Raw genomic sequence first — 23,697 nt, forward strand, 5'->3', positions numbered from 1 at the left:
AGCTTTTATCGAATCGAGTTTCGAATAGCTCACGAGCGGTTTGGCTCATTTACACCCCTAGCTATCCGGTTCGCAAATCCAACTAGACTTTTGCTGACTGTCAGGTCCCACGGACCTGACCAGACTTTCTGCCAAATCTTAGGTTGGCCCATTGACCCATCTGTTCTTCACACTAGCTATCTGGTCCTGCGGACTTAGCTGGATTTCTACTTGGTGCCAGGTCCTTTAGACATCCATTCCTGCACACTTGGTAAAGTAATCAGATCACAAATACACCTAGCTTAACTCACTTGTCATTCATCAAAATCTGAGTTAGACCTTTAGTGCAAACTGCACCAACAACCTCCCCTTCAATTCTAGTAGAAGGAGGCTACAGATCTGACTGACTGGACCATTAGTATACTCGTGAGCTTCTCTACCCGATCAGACGTCCTGCAACTCGGGGCCACCCATAGACTTTGTTGATGTCTTCCCAGGGGTTTTTAGCCATCGTTCAACTGCTACTGACGAAGACGTCCGATTTTAAAGTCTCGTGCTGATGGTAAAGACCTTCAGTTTTATAGTCGTCGTTCGGCTGCATAAGCGAAGATATTTAGTTTTATAACTGTCGTTCGCCTAATGATAGTGAAGACATTCAGTATTAAAGCCGTCGTTCGGCTGTTGAAGCGCAGACATTTAGTTTTATAGTTGTCGTTCGGATACTGAAGCAAATACACTTAGCCAATTTTTTAATTCTTCGCTGAGCTCTGCTCCCGATAGTAGTGGTTTTTAATTGCCACTACTGTCATCTTAATTTCTCAAAAGTCACTCAAATCTCCTTCCATTAATGTTGGGCATGCTCATCCATGCCCCGTAACCATGCTCTCAGCTTTATCATTAATGTTTCCTGTAGAAGAATGCCACATGGCGTGCCTGCATGCCGCCACAGACATTATGTGACCGGTGACGGTTTGGGAATGATGTGACTGCTGCCTTTTTTGAAATCAATGGTTGCAATAAACTCCCCTTTACCAAAGCCCTTAATCAGACGGTTGAGAACGGTTGCTCTCCACGTTTTTAAGCCATTGATTTTTTCTATTCCCTGCACCGTCTTCCTCGCACTTATGATTCGGTGCGTCTCCGAATGTGCCGAATGGCTTGTTGTTCGATTGACGAGCGGTGACGTTTCCCGCTCGGTCTCTATAATTGGCCTGTTGGCCTATCATCGATATCGCGAGTTTATTTACTTGGTGATCGGCTATTGCCTGTTGCTCCTCCAACATTTTCGCCGCTCGTGCTTGCACCAGTATGTCAAACTCCTCTTGCGTCAACATCACTGTGGTGAGTCGTCCAACGTCCTCCATCTCAGCGTTTTGGATTCAGGTAAGCTTCTCACAGATGGTGCCAAATATCATCCTATCCAAAACCAGCTAAGATAGCGAGCTAGGGATGTGGCTATGCGGTTGACGCGACGAAGACTCCACATAGCTTTGCAAGACAAAAAATGTCAGTGCCGGGCTGGGAAGGGGTTCTCGGCATTGACCCTCCGACGCTCAAGTCATTGTCCGGTGATCTCAAGAAATGAGAATTGTAGCAAGTAGATATAGAAGACAAAGTTGTGCATACCTTTCCATGTAGTTAAGAACCCCCTTTTATAGTGTCAACATAGTGCTCGTGCACACATCTTAAGGCATAGACACATCATCCTAGGTGTCCTAGGAAGAGATAGGTCAAAAAGTGTCCCTGACACCATACCTTAAGCAGCCAAGCAATCCTTTGATGTGACAGTCTAGAAGCTTCTAACGTATGATTGCCTATTGGACATGCCTTGCTATCAGTGGCACAAACTCCTAAAAGGATATGATTATGGACAACCGCTCAGGGTCCACTTGGCTGGGTTGCCTTCGCTCGGTGGTGTTCTCAGGACCTGTCGACTTTGTCACTTTTCTTGCTTCCTGACTATCCGTGGTTATCCCGCTCAGACCAGACACAAAGCCCGATTGGCGAGACCAGCTGCTACTTTTTTCTCCTCATTATCGGAGGGCCATTTTACCTGGCCAGGGGCAGAGCCCGACTTACTCATCCACGCAGCTATCACCATCCGCTCCACCGTAACCGACCCGTTCGACAATACTTGGTCCGCACAGCACTGGATGGTCTGCTCAGTGAACTAGGATACCCCGCTAAATTTTATCTTCCGCGTTAGCCGGTCTTCCTTACTTTGACCCACCTTTGGTGGGACCCCTATCATCACCAGATCACAAGCTAATAAACCAAATGATCTCGGATTAACATGAAACTAGATCCTATGTATTCGGCTAGTTTTCCTTATTATATCTATGCCCTCAAACTTCAATTTGATCCAATATATTAAGAGCAATGATTTTTTAAACATGAATATATTTGAAAAATTTAATTTGTCTTCAAAAAAATCATTGCTTTCAATATATTAGGTTAAATTAAAGTTTAAGGATATAGATATAATCAGAAGAACTAGCCAAACACATAGGATCTAGTTTCATGTCAATTCGAGGTTATTTGGTTTATCAGTCAAATTTTTTAAATACGAATTAAAATTTTCAAACATATTCATGTTCAAAAAATTATTGTTTTTAATATATTAAGTCAAATTGACATTTGAGGGCATGGATATAATCAGGAGGGGTAGAGGAACACATAGGAACTAGTTTCATGTCAATCCGATGTTATTTAGTCAATCAGTCGGTTATAGGCAAAATCGGCTGATGTTCTAAAGTCAAATTGACATTTGAGGGTATGAATATAATTAGGAGAGATAGACGAACACATAAGAACTAGTTTCATGTCAATTCGAGCGTTTGGTCTATCAATCAATTTTATCTAAAATTGATTTTGATAAAAAAATAAAAAACTAAATAAGTCGACTGATTTAATTAAAAATTTGATGTTTCGATACAGAGCCAAATCAATTCGACTGCTCCAAAACATCACTTGATTGCTAAGGATATAATCAGAAATGGATACATGATTTGATAATTTTAAAACTTACTTATGTAATTTGATAATTTCAAAAATTTACCTACGTGGTTCGATAAAAGGCTGCCTGTTCTTAATCCATTCCTTAACGTCATGGAGAGAAGATGACTTTTTATTTCGAGTTAAATAATTTGATCAATGATGAAAAGGAGAGTAAATATTTTATTATATAAAATCATTAAAAAATATCTACAAAAATTTACTAAAGGATGTACTGATTTAGATAGTTTGCCCGCTCTATCCCTCCCACTAATATTAGTTTTTCTATATGTCAGTTTCCAATGTATCTGAACTTGAAACGTTTAAATTTTAAAATAATTTCGATAGTTTGGATGCATACAATCTTAACATCTCTCCCTCCTCTCTCTACTTGTGATAAGTAAATCTCTCTCCCTTCTTCTTACTTATCGATTTATATAACTCATTTTTTTTAAAAAAAAAAATTTAACTACTAAAATCAAAACCAAAATTTGATATCAAATCTACCTTCTCCAAACTTTACTTTTCATGTGGATGTAAATTCGTAGAAATTCAAATAGTCTGTTTAGTTTCATTTGTGGATTTCGATCAAAACTCACCAATTAATCTAAAGAGCTTTGATTGCATCCATTCAAAGTCATGTGAGTTTCTGAAAGTGTCAAATAGTCTAAATGTGTCCTCCTTTAATGTTTTCATGCTTCCTTAGTAGTGTCAAGGAGAAAAAGTCTTCAGCTAGAACGCTTGGGTTGATCTCCTAGTGATCAGGATCATGTTGGACCTGATCTAGTTTCCCACACCAAGCCTAATTTGGTCTGATCTACTCTCAGATCAAGCCCAACATGGTCATGGTCTCCAGGAGACTAGGGCCAAGCATTTTAGGTGAAAGTTAACGTAATACTGGAGCACCTTTGTGGAGCCTAAATAAGTAATGGATGATACACTTGAACTCCTTGCTATCTCAGAAACTCTCAGGACCTTAAATGGGCTCAATCTGAGTTATCTAAGTCGATCAATGAGTTTTGACCAAAACCAATGATGAACCTAGGCTATTTGAATTTATGCAAACTTGCACCCATCCAGTAAGGTTGAGTGAGAGGAATGTATGTAAGTACTTCGCGTTAGTTTTAATATGGTCAATCAAGTCAAGTTAGGTCATGTTATATTTTGATCATTGTGTTTAAGTGTGCAGGAACTTAGGAACATAAGAAGTCGAGCAAAAGACGTAGCTAGCGGGAAGGATGGCACGAGAAGCAAGTCGACGGGCTTGGTGCATCCAAGGGATGAGGTACTGCGGAAGAGTACACCAACGGATGACAAGGACTCGCGTGGTGCTTCCGAGGGATGAGAAGCCAAAGTAGAAGACTGCTCGAGAAGAAGACCGGAGTTAGGTTCGGATGAGCTCAACTCTGGATGGCCGAAAGATCATCCAAGAGATCGGAATCGAAGGTAGACAAAGTCAACTCTAAGTTGACCTTGCGCCTAGACCACATTTAGGCACCTAGACCAAGTTTAGGTGCCTAAATCAAGTCTAAGTGCTTGGACCAAGTCTAGGCGCCCGGACTCTGGGCGCTTGGACTGCCTTGGTGCCGAATAGGAGCCTCGTCGCTGCAGATCACTTTCGGGTCCACGTTAGCAGCGATTCGGGTGCACAAGAGTGGATAAATGACTTATCACTTAGTCATTGTGAACTGGATTGAGGCGACCAACTAGGGGGACCCGGACCGGGTTCGAGCACTAGGGATCTACCACATCAACAAATGGTCACTTCGACCAATAAAGGTATAAAAGGAGGCTTGGGGCTCAAGATTCAATAGAACACTTGAATACAAATACTGTACTGTCATTTTCTTATTTTGTAGTTTCTTTTCTAAGCTTTCAACGTCTGTAAGAGGCTACTCCACCTTCAACGAAGGAGTCATTTAGTGAGCTTACTTTGCCTTGGATTAGCAACCTTCCCGATTGTAAACCAAGTAATCTTATGCCTCTTATTCTTTAATTTATGTTTATTTTTCTAACTACTTAACGTGTGTTCGTCTTTGCTAAACAAGAAAGCAAATGAAAATGTTAAATTTTTTTATAAGGTAATTCACGCCTCTCTTGTCGACCGCATCGAGACCTATAATGTATATATGGTATCAAACTTTAATTTTAATCAAGGAATATTATGAGCATGGTGTGGGGAGACCAGACCCAACTTGGTCTTGGTTTGCTCTCATATTAGGTTCTAGTCACTAGGAGCAAATTAGGACCAAGTTGGGCATGGTCTCCCCACATCATATCCATAGTGTTTTTTTTTATCAGAACATAGGTTTGACACTATCTATCTTCCTCTCACTCAATCCTATTGAATGAGTGTAAGTTTGTAGAAATCCAAATAGCCTAGGCCTATTAATATATTTTGGTCAAAATCCACTAATCAACCTAAAGAGTTAGGATTGAATCTATTTCAAGTCCAATTAGATTTTGAGGTCACAAGGAGTTCAAAGGTACACTTAATTACTTATTTTGGACTCCTTAGAGGTGCTCTAGTATTATGCTAACTTTTAGCTAGAACGCTCGGGCAGAGTCTCCAAGATATCAAGCCAAGCATTCTAACTGAAGATGTTTTTTTCTCCTTAGCACTACTAGGGAATCTTGAAAACAGTAAAGGATGACACATTTGGACTGCTTGATACTTCAAAAAATAATAAAGGATGACACATTAGGACTTAGAATGAGTGCAATCGAAGTTTTCTAATTGATCAATGAGTTTTGGTCGAAATCTACTTATGAACCTAAACTATTTGGAATTCTATAAATTTGCAACTACATAAAAGAGAAGAGTTTAAAGAAGATAAATTTGATGTCAAATCTTGGTTCTGATTTTAATAGTTAAATTAAAAATAAATAAATTCGAGTTCTATAAATCCATAGGTGAAAAGAAGAGAGATATTTACTTTTGACGAGTGGAAAAAGAGAGAGGGAGAGGGAGAGGGAGAGGGAGAAAGATGTTTAAGTTGTATTCATCCAAACTATAAAAATAATTTTTATATTTAATCTTTTGAATGGGGCTTGGATGCGTTAGAAGTAAAAATTGAAACTCACCCTTAGCATAAGGGTTAGAATGGGAAAATTACCTAAACTAATATGTCCTTTTATCATTCGTAAAGTATGGTGGGGGATTTAAAAAATTTTCAATTTGCATGCGCTCTTTAATAAATTCTCAAAAAATCTATGAATAATTATTTTTTATTTTTTTTAATTTTTTATAATACTTTAGATGTTCAAATTCACCCTATTAATCCTAGAGATATATTAGATTGTCAAGGAAGTAATCCATCTTAGCATAAATATTATGCGACTATAATCTGACTCGCTATTTTATTTGAAAGAGATTTAGGCCTTGGGTAAAATATTTATCAGAAAATTAGTAGCAAAAATGAGTATTTAAAAAGATAAATAATTTTGTTAAATTTTATATTTATATAATAAGATGAATACAATTATAAAATATTTAGGACAACTTGATTTTCACCCCAATAGGCAAAAATTATGTTTCTGAATTACCAAATAGACGTCTCATTTTATTTATTTATTTAAATTAAAAGAGGTCTGTTCTATATAAAACGACACAAATATCCTCGTTCATTATTATCTTACCTATATTTTTTATTTAAATACTAAACCATTTAGACCCATTATAATAATTACAAAATCATAATTGTTACATATATTATAGCAATTATAATAAGTGACGGATCTAGAAATTCAAATATGAAAGAATGATTTTTACATGGAACAAGGGACAGTATCTTCTATCTCCATCGATGGAACCCTATACTACTAGGGGTTCCATTACCGACAGAGGGGGTGATCGTCGATGCCGCCCCCCCCCTCTGGATCGGCCCCTGATTATAGTTTAATAGTTATTATAACACAAAAATTAACCTTAATAAAGAGGATTAAAATTTTTTAAACCTCTTAAAATACTTTAAAAATATTTTTTTACTCAACAAATATAGATATTTAAAAAATATTTTATTTGATATATTATGTGTCATTTAATTAAATCTAAGTCAAAATTTATGGCTTTTATATTTATATAATAGTTATAAAATCGTAATTATTATAACTGTTAAGTGTCCTGTTGATTTAGGATTTAAATAAAAATATAGGTAAGAGATAATAATAAAAATAATATAGAATCCTCTTCTAATTTAAAAAAAATAAAAAATGACACGACATGACTATCTTTTAATTTGTGAATCGGTATAAATACCAGTACTTAAAATTTTATTGTACCCGTACTATTATCCTTCCTAGGATATTTAATTTTTTTTATTTTAACAAAATATTTTTCACTTGAAATGTAAATAAATGGAGCATTCTTGAACCAGTTTATTATTTTATTTATTAATTTATATAAATTTTAATAACTAAAAATAATATATGTAAAAATTATTTATGAATAATTTTATATAAAAATTTATTTTATTTCCAAATAGAATATTCATAACATATTAAAATTTTTTAAAAAATATATAAATTTCATGAATAGATAAAAACTAACAATATTAGTAAATGAACTCAATTCAAAACTTAAATAATATTCAAGAAAAATTTAAATTCAGCAATAAATTTGATAAATAAATAAATAAGTTTGAAGGCAGTTAAACTTAGACTCATTTATACCTTTAGTCTTTCACCCCAAAAAATTATAAAAAAGTTGAGACAAATTAGCAATAAACTACACATGTCCAACTTAATATGATTGAATACTATAGGACGAGAACAAATATTATCAATACAATTCAAAGATAAATATAAATTAAAATCTTATGAATACTTTATATCACCCCAGCATATCTACAGGGTTTGTAGATTTAGGCGGGGAAAAAATCACAAGAAATTCATACATATGTTACAAAATTAAATTTACACTCAAATTTACATTCTTAAGATAAGTTCAATAGTAAATTCATTAAATCGAGTACCTTGCATACAAATGTGACAATTATTTGCATAAGATACGTCACATAAAGCCAAATTGCATAAGATCCTTTACCTATTTAAATTGAAATCTAAACTGCAAAATGGGATACCAACTTATATGCCCTTTCAACTAATTACACAAATTCAAACCGCATAAGAAGCTTTACAGAATTAAATTGGATTCCTTTGCGATTGAAGAGTGGCACCGCTCGAATTCCTGGTCTCAACTCTGATACAGGCAAACAAGTCTGCCCTGCAAAATCATCCTTCTCTGACATGTCGTACTCGTGGACTTCAATACGTAGCAAGGCCAATTCAGGCACTGTCAAATGGAAGATGAACTCTTCATTCCAAACTGGAGTCCAATTATCTTCTATGATCTTCGTTTTCTTCATCATTGTGTCGGCCGGAACACCAGCTATTCCCACCTATTGATTGGTTAAATCATTTTTGCTTAATGTGTTTAGCATTTATAAGAATAGGATGATTTTAAAACAAACCTTTAAGGAAAAAAAAGAAGTGTAAATATGAGATTGTTACCCTTGTGTAAAAATCTGGAGGGGAGTATGTATCAAAATGAGTTTTTTTGAAGTCTATACGCCAACCATCTCCCATGTATACTTTGACCTGTTACAAATATCAAAAATCTAATAAACAATTTGCAACACACATTGTTTTCTTGAGCGGAGGAGGACAGGAGGACAACAAGAGCAAAAGGAACAATGGCAGGGAAGGGAAGGGAAGGGAAGGAAAAGAAAGTAGCGGGATTTCCTCTGTTTTTGTGTCTACTTGAAAGAAAAAACAGAAAATACAAGGGAAAATAAGGGGGGGAAAACAAAGTTAGACTTTTGATTTTTTGTTACCCCAACAGTAGTGCTAAACCAATCCTATCGTAACTTTTCCTTTTATTTTCCCTATTTGATGGGGGGAAGGAGCTCAAAAAGAGGAAAAGGAAAGTTGAAATAGCAAGATTTCCTTGCCTTCTTGGTTAGAAGAACAAAAGGGAGAGGAAGGAAACAATTTGGAACTTTTTTTTTTTGCCATTTTTGGTTTTGTTTAAAGGTGAATAGAAGAGGATCGAAAACATGGTAGTGAAATGAGTGTCTTAGTAAATTATAGTAACTACATTTTCTCTCATTTTCACAAAAAAAAAATTTGTCTCCTCTCTCTTCCTTCTCCTCTTACCTTGGCAGCACTATTCCTTTCCTTCTCCCCCTTCTTCCACACAAGGAGGCACACCCTTAATAGAACCGTAAGTATAGAAAGAACTTCAAATTGTTCCTTAATCCCCATGGATTTTCTCTCTACTCAAATAAGAGATAGAATGAGACCACTTACCCTTTCATTTCGCTCTACTTAGTTTCCTTTCCCTCAAGTAGACACGTTATGGGAGGATTACTGGGATGGAAGATATGAATGATAGGAAGGAAAAAATCACAAAATTACATAGAGAACTTCCACGGTTCATGTATAATTTTATGATCCTTTCCTTCATCTCTTTCGTCCAAATAATCAGACATTTAAAGTGAAAATAAAAGACAATAAAAAAAACCACAGAAATAAATAACAGATAACAGCTAAAATCAACGATTGACTCACCTTCAAGGTTTTCTTTACGGGTAAACTTGCTTTAGGATTAAAAACCTCATTGTTTGGACCAACAGTCAACAGGAAATCAGGTTTCTTTACATATCCACATCCACCATTTGATTTATAAAATCCATGCATCAACCACAGTGATCTTCCATATCCCTGCGGAAAGAACCAATAAAAAATAGAAGTTTCTGGTATAGAGGTAAATGAAAATGAATATCCTCAAAGTTCAATGGATCATTATTCAGTTATTAATAGAGTATTATAGTGCTACAATGAAGTTCCAACCTTTACAGCCCATAGATTTAGGTTAATTCGATAGAAGATAAAAGGGAAGAAAAAGCTTATAAAATTACACGGAGCACCATGAATGATGTACACTTTCTGTCACTTTTCTTTCCCTCTCGCATGTCTTTCATCTAAGTAATAGGACCCTTAGGTGCTTTGTTATGGTGGAATATAATGGAACTGAGATGAGAATGGGAATGTAATGGAATCAAGAGAATGATGCATTTTATTCCTGTATTTGGTTATGAGAATGGAATAATATGACTAATGGAACCATTCATTCTATGTTTAATTTTGTTTGCTCCATCTAATTCTTACATTTTGATTATGGATTGATGCAACTTTCCACCTATCTTAATTATGGGATGGGTGGAATGGAATGACTCACTTCAAACCGTTTGCCCAAACATTAGAATGAAATCAAAGAGGGGATGAACATTAGAATGGAATCAGAGGGAAATACTCTACCTTGTATTGTTATGAAGAGTACTATAAATACTCTACCTTGTATTTAGTTTCAATCATCAATCAAGTATCAATTTGTGAGTCAAAGTTTTTTTTTCTCTTCTTTGTCTTAGAATTGTGAGTGATCCACAAAAAGGGTGTTGTAGTGTTGTTATTGTTAGTGTAAGACAAGTAATTTATTTACTTGTTTGTTGGTCCAATTTTCAACAATTGGTATCAGAGCCAAGTTAATCAGGGATTATTCTTGGTGGAGCTATCTTAGATTGTGAGGAGTTTTATGCTTTACAAGTTTTTTAATCAAACTTGTGTAGTATAATCAAAGCTTTTCGACGTGATGGGGGACCTTCAAGTAGTAGGAGGTATCAAGAAGCTCAACAACAAAAACTACAACACGTGGGCAACATGCATGGAGTCTTACCTACAAGGTCAAGATCTTTGGGAGGTTGTTGGTGGTAGTGAAGCTACGCAGCCGGCAGAAGACGCCAATGGCATTTTGCGAAAATGGAAGATTAAGGCAAGTAAATCAATGTTTGCCTTAAAAATCACAATTGAAGAAGAAATGTTGGAGCACATCCGAGATGCCAAAACACCAAAGGAAGTGTGGGATATCTTTGCTACACTTTTTTCAAAGAAGAATGATACAAGATTGCAACTTCTGGAGAACGAGCTATTATCAATAGCGCAATGTGACAAGACGATTGCCCAATACTTCCACAAGGTGAAGTTGATATTTCGTGAAATTTCAGAGCTAGATCCATCAGCTCCTATTGGGGAAGCAAGGATAAAAAGAATAATTATTCATGGTTTGAGGCCAGAATATCGAGGATTTATTGCTGCTATACAAGGATGGCCAACACAGCCATCGCTTCTTGAATTTGAAAATTTACTTGCAGGTCAAGAAGCTATGGCTAAGCAAATGGGAGGACTCTCACTAAAAGATGAAGAAGAAGCGCTCTACACTAACAAAAATAAAGGCAACTTCAAACGGCACACTGGTGGATCTAAAAAGGATGGCGACAAAGGAAAAATCTATCATGGGAATGGAGGCTCTCGTCCAGGGGGAGCCTCGAAGAATTATGGTGATCGTAAAAAATTTTCTGGCGAGTGCTACAATTGTGGGAAGGTGGGCCACATGGCAAAAGATTGTTGGTCCAAGAAAAGGTTCGTTCAAAGCAACACGGCTACTTCCAATTCTAAAGAGAATAGCGAAGATGATTGGGATGCTGAAGCTTTGATGGCTACGGAGGAAAAAGACTTGGCTCTCACAACAACGCCAGAACAGATTGACTACAAAAATGATTGGATCGTGGATTCAGGCTGCTCAAATCATATGACGGGTGATAAAGAAAAATTGCAAAACTTATCTCAATACAAAGGAGATCATATGGTGGTTACAGCCGACAACTCAAGGTTACCAATAGCACATGTTGGTAAGACGGTAATTACGCCTCGATATAATTCTAACCAAGTGCCTCTTCAAGATGTCTATCATGTCCCAGGAATGAAGAAGAATTTACTGTGGCCCAATTAACATCTTCAGGTCATTATGTTCTATTTGGTCCTGAAAATATAAAGGTATATCGAAACCTCAAAATTTCAGAAACACCAACAATGGAGGGTCAACGATTAGAGTCGCTCTACGTGATGTCAGCAGAGTCTGCATATATAGACAAGACAAGAAAAAGTGAGACAGCAGTTATATGGCACATGCGGCTAGGTCATGTTAACTATTCCAAATTAAACATGATGATGCAGAAGTCAATGCTTAAGGGACTTCCTCTACTAGACATACGAACAGACACAATATGTGCAGGATGTCAGTATGGTAAAGCACACCAATTACCATATCAGGAGTCAAACTTCAAAGCAAAGGAACCATTGGAGTTAGTTCACTCTGATGTATTCGGGCCTGTTAAGCAGTCGTCAATTGGTGGTATGCGGTATATGATGACATTCATTGATGATTTCTCAAGGTATGTGTGGATTTTTTTTATGAAAGAAAAATCTTATACCTTCTCAATGTTCAAAGAGTTCAAGCAGTCAGTCGAAGGAGAATTGGGAAAAAAGATATGTTGCTTGCGCACAGACAATGGAGGAGAATATAGCTCAAGAGAGTTTTCTCAATACTTGAGAGAAAGTCGAGTATATCATCAATACACTTGTGCCAACACACCACAGCAGAATGGTGTAGCAGAAAGAAAAAACCGACATCTTGCAGAAATTTGTCGGAGTATGCTGCATGAGAAGAATGTACCTGGACGTTTTTGGGCTGAAGCAATGAGGACTGCAACTTTTATCATCAATAAACTTCCTCAACCAAGGTTAGAATTTATTTCACCCTTTGAGAAGTTATGGAACAAAAAACCTACAGTTAGTTACTTTTGAGTATTTGGATGTGTATGTTATGTATTTGTTCCTGATCACTTACGAAGCAAGTTTGACAAGAAAGCTATTAGATGCATCTTTGTGGGATACGATAGCCAGAGAAAGGGGTGGAAATGCTGCGATCCAACAAGCGAAAGATGTTACACTTCACGAAATGTAGTGTTCGATGAAGCATCTTCTTGGTGGACCACAGAGAAGGAGGTCTTGCCAGAATCTAAAGACCTTGAAGATAAAGTACAACAAAAGATGAGGGAGCATATAGTTCAACTTCAATCAGGTTCAGATGAATCAGGAGGTCCAAATGATAATGATGCAGAGCAAAGAGTGGCTCAGAGTCCTTGACAAACCGGCATATATCAACATCCAAATGAAGAAGAAAGGCCTAATGAAGTGGAAGAATTAACTCCACAATCTCAACTCCGAAGGTCAACAAGAACACGAAGGCCAAATCCAAAATATGCAAATGCAGCCATAGTTGAAGAAGCAGTAGAGCCTGAGACGTTTGAAAAAGCATCACAAAGTTCTGAGTGGATGACAGCCATGAAACAAGAGATTGATGCATTGCAACAAAATCAGACTTGGGATCTCATACCAAAACCAAGAGATGTGAAACCCATTTCGTGCAAATGGGTTTACAAAATAAAGCGTCGTCCAGATGGGTCAATTGAAAGGTATAAGGCACAATTGGTAGCTCGTGGCTTCTCTCAACAGTACGGACTAGACTATGATAAAACGTTTAGTCCGGTGGCGAAACTTACAACTGTACGAGTTCTACTTGCACTTGCAACCAACAAAGATTAGAATCTGTGGCAAATGGATGTGAAAAATGCTTTTCTTCATGGAGAATTGGATCGAGAAATTCATATGATCCAACCAATAGGCTTTCAGAACCAACATCATCCTGAATATGTGTGTAAACTGCGGAAAGCGCTCTATGGATTGAAACAAGCACCTAGGGCACGGTATGGTAAGATTGCTGAATTTCTAACTCAGAGTGGTTATTTAGTAACATCTGCAGATTCTAGTCTATTTGTCAAATCAAATGAAGGAAAACTAGCTATCGTGCTTGTATATGTTGATGACTTAGTCATCACCGGTGATGATGGATCAGAAATTCTTCAGACAAAGGAGAATTTATCAGTCCGATTTCAAATGAAAGAACTTGCACAACTCAAACATTTTCTTGGTTTAGAGATTGACCGCACACAAAAAGGAATATTCCTTTGTCAACAAAAGTACTCCAAAGACTTGTTGAAAAGGTTCGGAATGCTCGACTGCAAACCAATCTCAACACCTATGGAATCAAATTTCAGAATGTGTGCACATGAAGGAAAAAGCTTAGAAGATACAACTATGTATCAAAAATCGGTAGGCAGTCTCATCTACTTAACCTTAACTCGACCTGATATTTCTTATGCAGTTAGTGTAATAAGTCGGTACATGCAAAATCCAATGAAGCCTCATTTGGAAGCAGTTCGACGAATACTAAGATATGTGAAGAGCACAATTGATTATGGTCTTGTGTATAAAAGAATTGGAGACTGTAAGTTAGTTGGTTACTGTGATGCTGACTATGCAGGAGATCATGACACCAGAAGGTCAACAACTAGTGACTTATTTAAGCTTGGTTCTGGATCAATTTCTTGGTGCAGCAAGAGACAACCAACTGTATCATTATCAAGCACTGAAGCTGAGTATCGAGCAGCAGCAATGGCAGCTCAAGAAACCACATGGTTGATTCAACTATTAAATAACCTACATCAACCAGTTGATTATGCAGTTCAACAAAACATAACTAGACTAGTTAAAGCAACTATATCAAGCTTACCTGCATGTTAAATGCCACCATCTGAGCACCATGAATCCAGCCAACGAATGGATTGTAGTTAGAAGAATTGAAGCGTGTACCCTTTGGATATATCCGGAGTAAATTTCTATGAGAAAACCTAAAGAAAAAAGAATAAAAAGATGACAGTAATTGCCACCATAAGATGATTGAGAATTCCATTTCCATACACCAAAAATATAATCAATCATTGAATTTTATTGTCTAGAACAAGGGATGGCAAGATTCAAAAATACCAAGAAGTTTTTAAACACAATGGCTGAATATATACCTTATTAGGTCTGCCGCATGAGTTGCTGCTACCTTTTCAAGTTGTTGTTCACTCAAACTGAGACGTCTAACTTTATCAGGATCATCTTTTAGTGCTTCACTTATATCACCCTTAGGCTTTCCAGCTCGTATAGTGATAATAGATTTATATTCGGGTGGTGATCTCTGGGACATACTCTTACCATCATCACTGTCATCATGGCAATCCTCATCGCTATCATCCACATCATCATCATTGTTTTGTGTCTGAATATTTTCATTGTCATGGAGGAAATATGACAAAAAAAATGGTATACATAGCAATAAAGAAAAATATAGAAAAATTAATTAGAACACTGCAAATGAAAATGCAGACACCTTGTTGAGCTCAGTTTGAAGACCAGGGACCTCCTTTCCCCATGCTTCTTCATCGTCATTCAAATTTTGGGAGTTACCATTCTTCTCTTTATCATTCTTAGCTGCAAGATATTCTTTTGGCGGTTTGGTTGAAATAATAATCCTTTTCTTTAAAGATTCTGGTGATGGGAACTCGTTTGGAGATTCTGAGTCAGGGTAATACAACAAGTCTCCAAACGTTTCTACAACCATCTAAAGAACGTATTTTTCCTTATTTGACAGTGAAGTTACATTTAGAGGGAAAAAAATGTTTGGCAGTCTATGATAAAAAGAAGGGATAGCAGATTTACTTCAGCGACTTTAGCTTGAAGATCAGGAGTAAGATGGTCCTCTAGAGTTATAATGACAGGATAAGGGGATGCAGAAAAGGCATGCTCCTTAATGGATCGTAAGCATTTAATAAGTTCCACAGGAGAAGTTAAAGTCCTGCAAAGTTACAGCAAGACCAAAATAAAGGTCACGAGTAATCAACAATGACTTCGATGCACTAACAAGCTCACAAGTTAACGTTTTGCAGGAACAGGGCAGAATCCAGCATGTTGCCAAAAGCAGATCAAGTAAAAATGTCCATTCTGAAAGAACTTTGATGCTCACTACATCACTTTGTTTGATAAATTTTCATATTGTTGAGGTAAAGGGAAACTGGTAATATTATTAGTCTAAAACATAGCAATCCTTTATCTATCAAATTGTAAGGTTGTTTAGAACTATTTATCAACACCATAATATGGGAAACTGAAAGCCCATTATTATGATACCCTCTTTCTGGTCCAGAACTACTTAATAAAACCAGTTGATATAACTACCAAATCCTTTTAAGATAACTAGATAAATAGAAAATAAAAGAGGCTATACAGATAGTCCCATGTGATGAGTGGAGCCATCTGAGCCCATGCAAGCCATCACTCTCTTCAATAAAAACATATGGCACCAGAAACCAATAACTATTTTGTTTCACACATTTTTAGATGGTGATGCATCAAAATAAAATCCATCAAATTCCCTTTGAACATCCTAAATTCCAATCCTAATGGTATGAGGGTATCAATGATTGTATTAGTAGGATTACATAAGACCTCATTTAAAAGCATCAGTGTTTCATGACCAGAAATATCTACTAAGTAGTAACATTTAGTTGAATATCGAATTATTAATCACACAAGATATTCTAACGAAGAAGTCATTGCTCAATGTTATTTAGGTAATTTTCATTCATGTGTTGTATGATTACTTACATACAACACAACTGAGGCCAAAATCATTGGAGATGAATTTTTGGCTTTTGTCAATGTTAAGATAGTTTGAGCTTAATTGACTCATTGAAATCCCAAACTCAAGAAATTCATGCTTCAAGAAAAATAGATTTCCGCATTGCAACTGAGATCAAAAGTGTTGTAGATAGATCTTTGCCCTTTGCAAAAGTTCAATTGCAAGGAAGGTAGTTCAAGCTTCCATGGCCTTAATGAAATTCAATCAAGGTAGTTCTAAGTTGCATAGTTTAAACTTTTAAATTACCAGATTACCATGAGAATCTTTTGAGAATCATGACCAAATGCAGGGTTATTAGAATTGATGAATACATCTTAGTAAAAAACAATTTTAGAAGTCCAAAACAAACACCTTCATGAAACCAGTAGTTAATTTTAGAATATTTATAGTTTTGTTTCCTGGTTGAGGTGACAGCTACCAGGAAACTTCCGATCATTCTTAACTTGTCTATGATAATAAGCTTCTAAATTTGAACACTGAAGGCAAATGTCAAATATAGTAAATCACCACACAACAAAAGTGGCTTGACAATAAAGACTAAGTAGTGTCTGATACAGTATCCAACATTATAGCAGATATCATCCTCTAGAAACATGCATAAACCATCATCCAATTCTCTTGGACTATGCATTTAATATTTTATTAAATAAAGTAACATTCGTATGGTTTCAATGACAAAACACATGCAACAAGCCAATTTAAAGTTGTAGCTCATAATCTATATAACTCCAGATTGCCCAAAGCTCTACTAGCTAACAACATATCCAAACAGAAGGAAGAAAAATATAACCCATAAAGTTCTATTGTGAGATGCAGATAATTGTTTCAGTACCTCCCATGAAGAATATCAATATTATCTTTTGTGGCATTAGGCCACATATCTAGCTCAATTACTCTCACGCCATTCTTGAGTGCTTTTATAATGGGGACATCACTGCAGTCACTGCTCAGTTGGTTTCCAGTCAAGTATGAGTTATGTCCTGTGTAGATGTAATAATGGGATAAAGGAGCAGTCATATCATGGTGAACCTGTTTACAAAGAATTTATTTCTCATTTATTCACAAATAGAATTGATAAAGAAGTTGCAATGTAAAAAGTATATGGAATTGCTCAGGTATCATCGGCTATGTTGACAAAGTGCATAGATGAAGCTATACATATCCATTTCTCAGATTACCGCTTAGAAAAGGATTTAAAAAGGGAAAAAGCTCGTGTCATTCAAATGCTATCAAAGAGGCACACAAGCACAGATTTTTCCCTACAGGCTCATAAACTACAGGCTACATATACAATATGAAACAGCAAAGTAGTTGACAAACTCGAGCTTCAGTATCTAACCCATCACAACAAAGGAGGCAATAAAGGGATATCTTGTGGAACTATGGTTTGTACAATAACAAATGGATTTATCCAATGTTCGATTATTGGAAAATTCTACAGGCCAGAAAATATTATTTTCAATCACAACCATGAATATGAAAATTGCATAATCCAATTCATGCGAAAACTACAATTTCAAACACTATTCAGGCAAAAGTTAATGTGTTTACGCAAGCTTCCTCCACACTCATGTAACACATTCTTATCGTCTTGCCCTTAAAACAAGGAAATCGTCATCGTGGACAAGCTCATGATATCAAGTTATTAAAAGAAAACACGAAAGCTCTTCGTTCTGCATTACAACAATCAATCAAACACCTAACCATACCAGAAGAAAGTACAAATAGATCCGAAACAGAACCATCCGAGAAATCCAACAGTGACATATAACAAGATCTTTCATTCACCTAGATCCAGCAGATGCAATAGCTGATCGAGAAATAGAAGAGCAGGTACCTGAGATCTGATGGGAGGGTTGAGCTCCACGGAGAAGAGATAGCGGTGGAAGTCATCGAGAGTGAAAGCCGGCACGGGGAGCTTGCCTCGGAGGTGCTGCCTCGGTCCCAGCTGGATTCCCTTCTCGATGACCAACTCCGCATCATGGCCGGCATCGCCTTGATCCGCAAGAAACTTACGGAACTGATCTGCGGCCATGTAGCTCCCTCCCTCTCCGGCGTGGGCGGCGAAGGCCGCCCTCACGTCCGCCGGCGGCTCCGCCTCGCACCACCGGAACTTCCTCGTGAAGCAGAGGCAACATTTGTAGCTCCCCATCGCGCGGTCTCCGGTCGAGAACGCTCGTCGCCGACTAAAATCGGGTGACTCGAACTATCGAAGTTTCAATTATTTGGGCAGGGAACGTGATAGGTGTCGCTGTTTCGTTTGCTCACTTCAGTTCGACCGACTTGCACCGGTTTTTACCCAACGACTTCCCGAATGAGCGCATGGGCCCCACTCGTCGAGTTTGGGTGAGGGTGACGGAGTGAGTGCCATGTTGAAGTGTGAGTGAATTTCGGAAGTCGATAGTTTGGGGATGACTTTGACTTTGATTACGATCCTAGATGTCACGGCAAACCCGACCGACGTGACTTAGCTGTGGTGGGGGTCGGCGCAAGTGGACAGTCGACTTATTTTTTAATTTATTATTATTATTATTATTTTAATTGATATTAAATATAAAAAGAATCGCAATAAGCGATTTATTAGTCAACATTTTTTATTAATCGTTTATTAAAAAAATTATCTCTTAATTTATCGAGACTAAGATTTCAGTTTATAGATATCTAAAAAAGAATTAAGAACGTAACTTATCGCTAGATCATTATCTCGGAGGTTGAACAGTCGATTTAATAAACCCGGAAACTATCCATCATTTTAAGAGAAAAAATGTCAGTATGACCAACTTGTTATGCTTACCCAAGTTCTAAGAGTTCCATGGACATGTAGACGAGATTGCATGGAATGGAAGAGGACACTATGAAATATTCATATTGGGACGTATTTGGCAGTAGGGAAGCACAGAAGAATGAGGTTTTATGGTCACATAGAAGATACGAGAAAAGATTCAAAACTTGATGTATAGATGGTAAAAATTGGAAAAGAGTACAAACTTAGTCATATTATTAAATTAAAATTACATGAGAAATAAAGACTATAAAATCTCATATAATAAAGTTAAGAAAATCTAAACCCTAAATAGAAAAATAAAATTAAATTATCTTAAAAATTATAAATAAATAAATATATATAATCTAACATTCACCCTCAAATTCATAAGCTGTAGCTAGAAGTATTGAGAGTTTGTCATACAAGAAATAAAAACTTGAAGTGGAATGCGCCTTGGTAAACATATCAGTAATTTGTAGATTTGAAAGACCGAATGATAACATGATGATGCCAAGCTGAAGATTGTTAGGACCAAAAGTAGCTAGAGGGGGGGGGGGGGATGAATAGCTCGTCGCGTGCCCGGTGTTCGACGTTGATTGTTTCTTCGAAGATGTGCAGCGGAAAATACAGAAACAAATCACACAACGTTAACACGGTTGGTTTACTTGGTATCCACCTCACAAGAGGTGACTAGTCCAAGGATCCACACCAATACACACACCCTCCACTAATAAAACTCTCCTTTATGGTAACTACCAAAGGCGGAGAAGCCCTACAAGACTCAATACAAGAAGAAGAAAGGGTAGTAAAGAAATACAAGCTTACAATGAGTGCACAAACCCTAACCCTAGTTTCTTCTTCTTGCTTTGATCCGCCTCTTGACTTGGAAGAGCCTCCAAGAACCTTCAAGAACTGGCGATCTCGAGCTTGAGAAGAGCTGTGGAGGAGCTGGTGAAGATCTGAAATGAATCTGTGAAGAGATGCCGCAGCCATCGCACGCCTGCAGCTCAAATACGACGCAACGGTCGGATCCCGATCGATTCGAAAACCACCAATCGATCGGGGAGGCTTTGGATCGATCCATGGATCGATCCAGAGCGCCTGTGTGCTCTGGAGAAAACGCCTGGATCGATCCACGGATCGATCCAGCGCTTATCGCGCGAACCAGCAGCGTCTCAATCGATCCACTGATCGATTGGGACCTCTGGATCGATCCACTGATCGATCCAGAGGCTCTCTGTTCGCTGGAAAAGGCTTGGATCGATCCACTGATCGATCCAGCTCTTGTTTTTTGCCCAAAACCAAGTCCTAAGCCTCTCAAACCAACATCCGGTCAACCTTGACCTATTGGTACATCATGCCTAGCATCTGGTCACTCCTTTGACCTGCTAGGACTTCCCACCAAGTGTCCGGTCAATCCCTTTGACCCACTTGGACTTTTCTCTTTGTGCCAAGTATCCGGTCACTTCCTTGACCTACTTGGACTTTTCTCTTCGTGCCAAGTATCCGGTCACTCCCTTGACCTACTTGGACTTCCCAACACGAGATGTCCGATCTGGATTTTCCCTTGCCTGGCTTCACTCACCAGGACTTCCATTCTGCCTAGCTTCACTCACTAGGACTTTCACCTGGCTTCACTCACCAGGATTTCCTTCTGCCTAGCTTCACTCACTAGGACTTTCACCTGGCTTCACTCACCAGGATTTCCTTCTGCCTAGCTTCACTCACTAGGACTTTCCAGTCAAGTATCCGGTCATCCTTGACCTACTTGACTCTTCTTCAATCAACCTTGCATTGTCAAACATCGAAACCCAAACCAAGACTCAAGCTTGGTCAACCAGGTCAACCTTGACCTGAGGGATGTTGCACCAACAATCTCCCCCTTTTTGATGTTTGACAATACCAACACTATCACTTACAATATCACATGTAAGTTAGGAAGTTAGGCTAATCCCATAGCCTAAACCTTCTTCATGCCACTAGGTAATGAATACATAAGTTAAGCCCTTCATTCTCCCCCTAAGAGGGCAAACTCCCTCTAGGTGATAGAAGCCTAACTTACTCCCTTCATTCTCCCCCTATTGGCACACATCAAACTATGCCCCATTTTTTGGCACACATCAACAAATTCACTTGTTGAAAACTCTCCCCCTGAAGAGTTGCTCATCGTTGTTCACAACTTCACTCGTTGTGATCAACACGATAATGAAGGTCCCATACCCTTCATTATCCTTAACCCTACATTCTCCCCCAATGTAGGCAAATGCCCATCCTTGAGCATTATCCACTTGAAACCACTTGAACAATGAGGATATCCACTCCCCATTAAAGTTCAAACACTCAACCTTGAGCATGTTCTTAACGGAAGGTTAACCACCTTCCAAGGTTCATGAAAAATAATTTTTTATGTCTTTAAAGAGTCACTCCCCCTAAAGACATAGTGGTAACTTCTGTCATTGCACCAACAATGACTTGGAATCCCTAAAACTTTAGGAAACCCAATTTTAGAAGTTTTGAGGTTCAAATATTCAAAATTTGAAACAAACCTCAACCTAAACTTCAACTTAGCCTTCCTTAACCATTCCATCCTTGTTTTCCACACGAAAACACCCTTTTTATGTATACAAATGTATTTTCAGGGGTTAAGAATGGTTACCTAGACTAAAATAGGTTCAAAATGCTGAAAATAAGCTTTCCCAGCCAAAATCAGCATCTTCAATCGATTGGAGTTGGGTTCCAATCGATTGAACCCTGCTGAATCGATCCACTGATCGATTCAGTATTCTTGGATTGATCGGATGATCGATCCAGCGAGCTTCTGCTCGCGAGAAATGCCTTCTCAATCGATCGGCTGATCGATTGAGGCACTCCAATCGATCCACTGATCGATTGGAGGCCTGAAATTGTTGAAATTCCATTTCAGCCAATTTCAGAAACCCCTAGAAAATTCTACAAAATTCCAAAAATCGTAAAAATTTGTGTAGACATTATTTAGGGTATACTTTATCATGGAAAAATATTTTTCTAAGAAAATACTTCATATTTTCAAAGATTGACACAAACTTGAAAACTTGCAAAAACTTTAGTGTTTTCTTCAAGTTTGTGTCTAACTATTCAATGATGATTACTATCAAAAGATAGCCTTCACCAAGGTTTTCCAAAAGCATTTTAAAAATATTTTCAAAACCAATATCCCACCATGTTCCTTGGGCTTAATGCACATGACTTGTACATTAGCTTTCCCAATGATGAGAAAACACATAACTATGTGTTTTGATGAACTTAAAACTCAAAAGAATGCACTAAATCAACATATTGAGTTTTGTTCATCATCCTAACATCTCACTTGTATCTAATGTGCACTAAAACACATACAAGTCATCTTATAGGTCTTTGTGAGATGTGAGATTTTGGTTTTGCCCTATTCTAGGGATCATACATATCTATCTAGGCATTTTAGAGATATTAGACATCCACCTAGGATGTCACTTGTTAATAAGTGTTGTTAAATGCCATTTGTCCTTATTTACAAGAAATTAAACTTAATGCATGATTATGTTATGGCATACATCAAAAGGAAATAATTTTTCAAAAGAAAATATCCTATAACTACATGATGTATGAATGTCATGACATGGTATTTTTTGGATTTTTCATAATAAAACATGAATGCAAAAATAGACATGATGTCATGGCATATGATGGGCAAACAATCATGGCAAGGTTTAGCATAAATAAGATATACCTAGATTTCCTATCTAAGTATCCTTAACCACTTAGCTATTTCCACTTGTTTTAACTTAAAACGTTAAACCTAGATTGCCCTAAATGCTTCAAAGAAGTGCCAAAACCTAAATTGACATTTCTATTTCTCTTGATTTGTTTATGCCACTTAAAAATTAAGCATATCCTCAAATGTTGGCATATTCCATTTTTCCTCAAGAGTAAACACGTAAATCAAGGCCCGGATTGCCTTAAATTTTTAAGAGAATACCAAAATCCCAACTTGGTATTTCTCTAGGTTTTCTCAATTTATGCCATTTAAGATAAAATCAAATTTTCACCATTAGGCACATTTTACTCTTTCAAAGAGTGAATAATAATTCCATTTCATTTTCAAAGGTTAACAGAAACCTTGAAAATGCTCCTTGAGTGTCAATTTCTTCAAAGTTAGGTTAACTACCCTTCTTCTTAGAGTTGACACTCTCTAACCCATCTATGGGGTAGAGAAGATGCTCCTAGGAACCCAACACCTATTGGTGCTCCTTGGATGCTCTAGGTACTCACTAGGGATAACTTCCCTAGATACATTTCTAGTGACCTTGTTGGGCTTCTTAGAAGCCTTGGTCACATTTCCTAGGTCAACTCTAGGGATAGTCTCCCTTGTGACCTTGTTAGTGACTTTCTTAGACTTCTTAGAAGTCTTAGTCATTTTGGTTGCAAAGATACTTCTAGGGATATCTTCCCTTGTATTTTT

General features: G+C 37.3%; 1 protein-coding gene across 1 annotated transcript; it reads right to left on the reverse strand.

Moving 5' to 3' along the window:
• Positions 1-7,915: 7,915 nt before the first annotated feature.
• Positions 7,916-18,694, reverse strand: LOC121996549 (phosphoinositide phospholipase C 2-like). Its single transcript, XM_042550554.1, has 9 exons — positions 18,294-18,694; positions 17,289-17,485; positions 15,478-15,613; positions 15,149-15,379; positions 14,793-15,037; positions 14,504-14,621; positions 9,544-9,696; positions 8,485-8,571; positions 7,916-8,372 (listed from the first exon to the last, which is right to left on the reverse strand). The coding sequence occupies exons 1-9, from the start codon at positions 18,606-18,608 to the stop codon at positions 8,079-8,081; spliced, it is 1,776 nt and encodes a 591-aa protein (XP_042406488.1). The 5' UTR covers positions 18,609-18,694; the 3' UTR covers positions 7,916-8,078.
• Positions 18,695-23,697: the final 5,003 nt, after the last annotated feature.

The sequence above is a fragment of the Zingiber officinale genome, chromosome 6A, assembly GCF_018446385.1.
Source record: "Zingiber officinale cultivar Zhangliang chromosome 6A, Zo_v1.1, whole genome shotgun sequence".
In the NCBI taxonomy this organism is placed as follows: domain Eukaryota; kingdom Viridiplantae; phylum Streptophyta; class Magnoliopsida; order Zingiberales; family Zingiberaceae; genus Zingiber; species Zingiber officinale.

Bases quoted from the DNA above. Each gene is read 5' to 3' on its own strand.
- LOC121996549 (XM_042550554.1), bottom strand. From the start codon at position 18,608: ATGGGGAGCTACAAATGTTGCCTCTGCTTCACGAGGAAGTTCCGGTGG. The intron at 15,614-17,288 runs GTACTGAAACAA...GTAACTTTGCAG, and splicing joins ATTGATATTCTTCATGGGAG to GACTTTAACTTCTCCTGTGG. The intron at 15,038-15,148 runs GTGTCTGCATTT...GAAAATATTCAG, and splicing joins TTCAAACTGAGCTCAACAAG to ACACAAAACAATGATGATGA.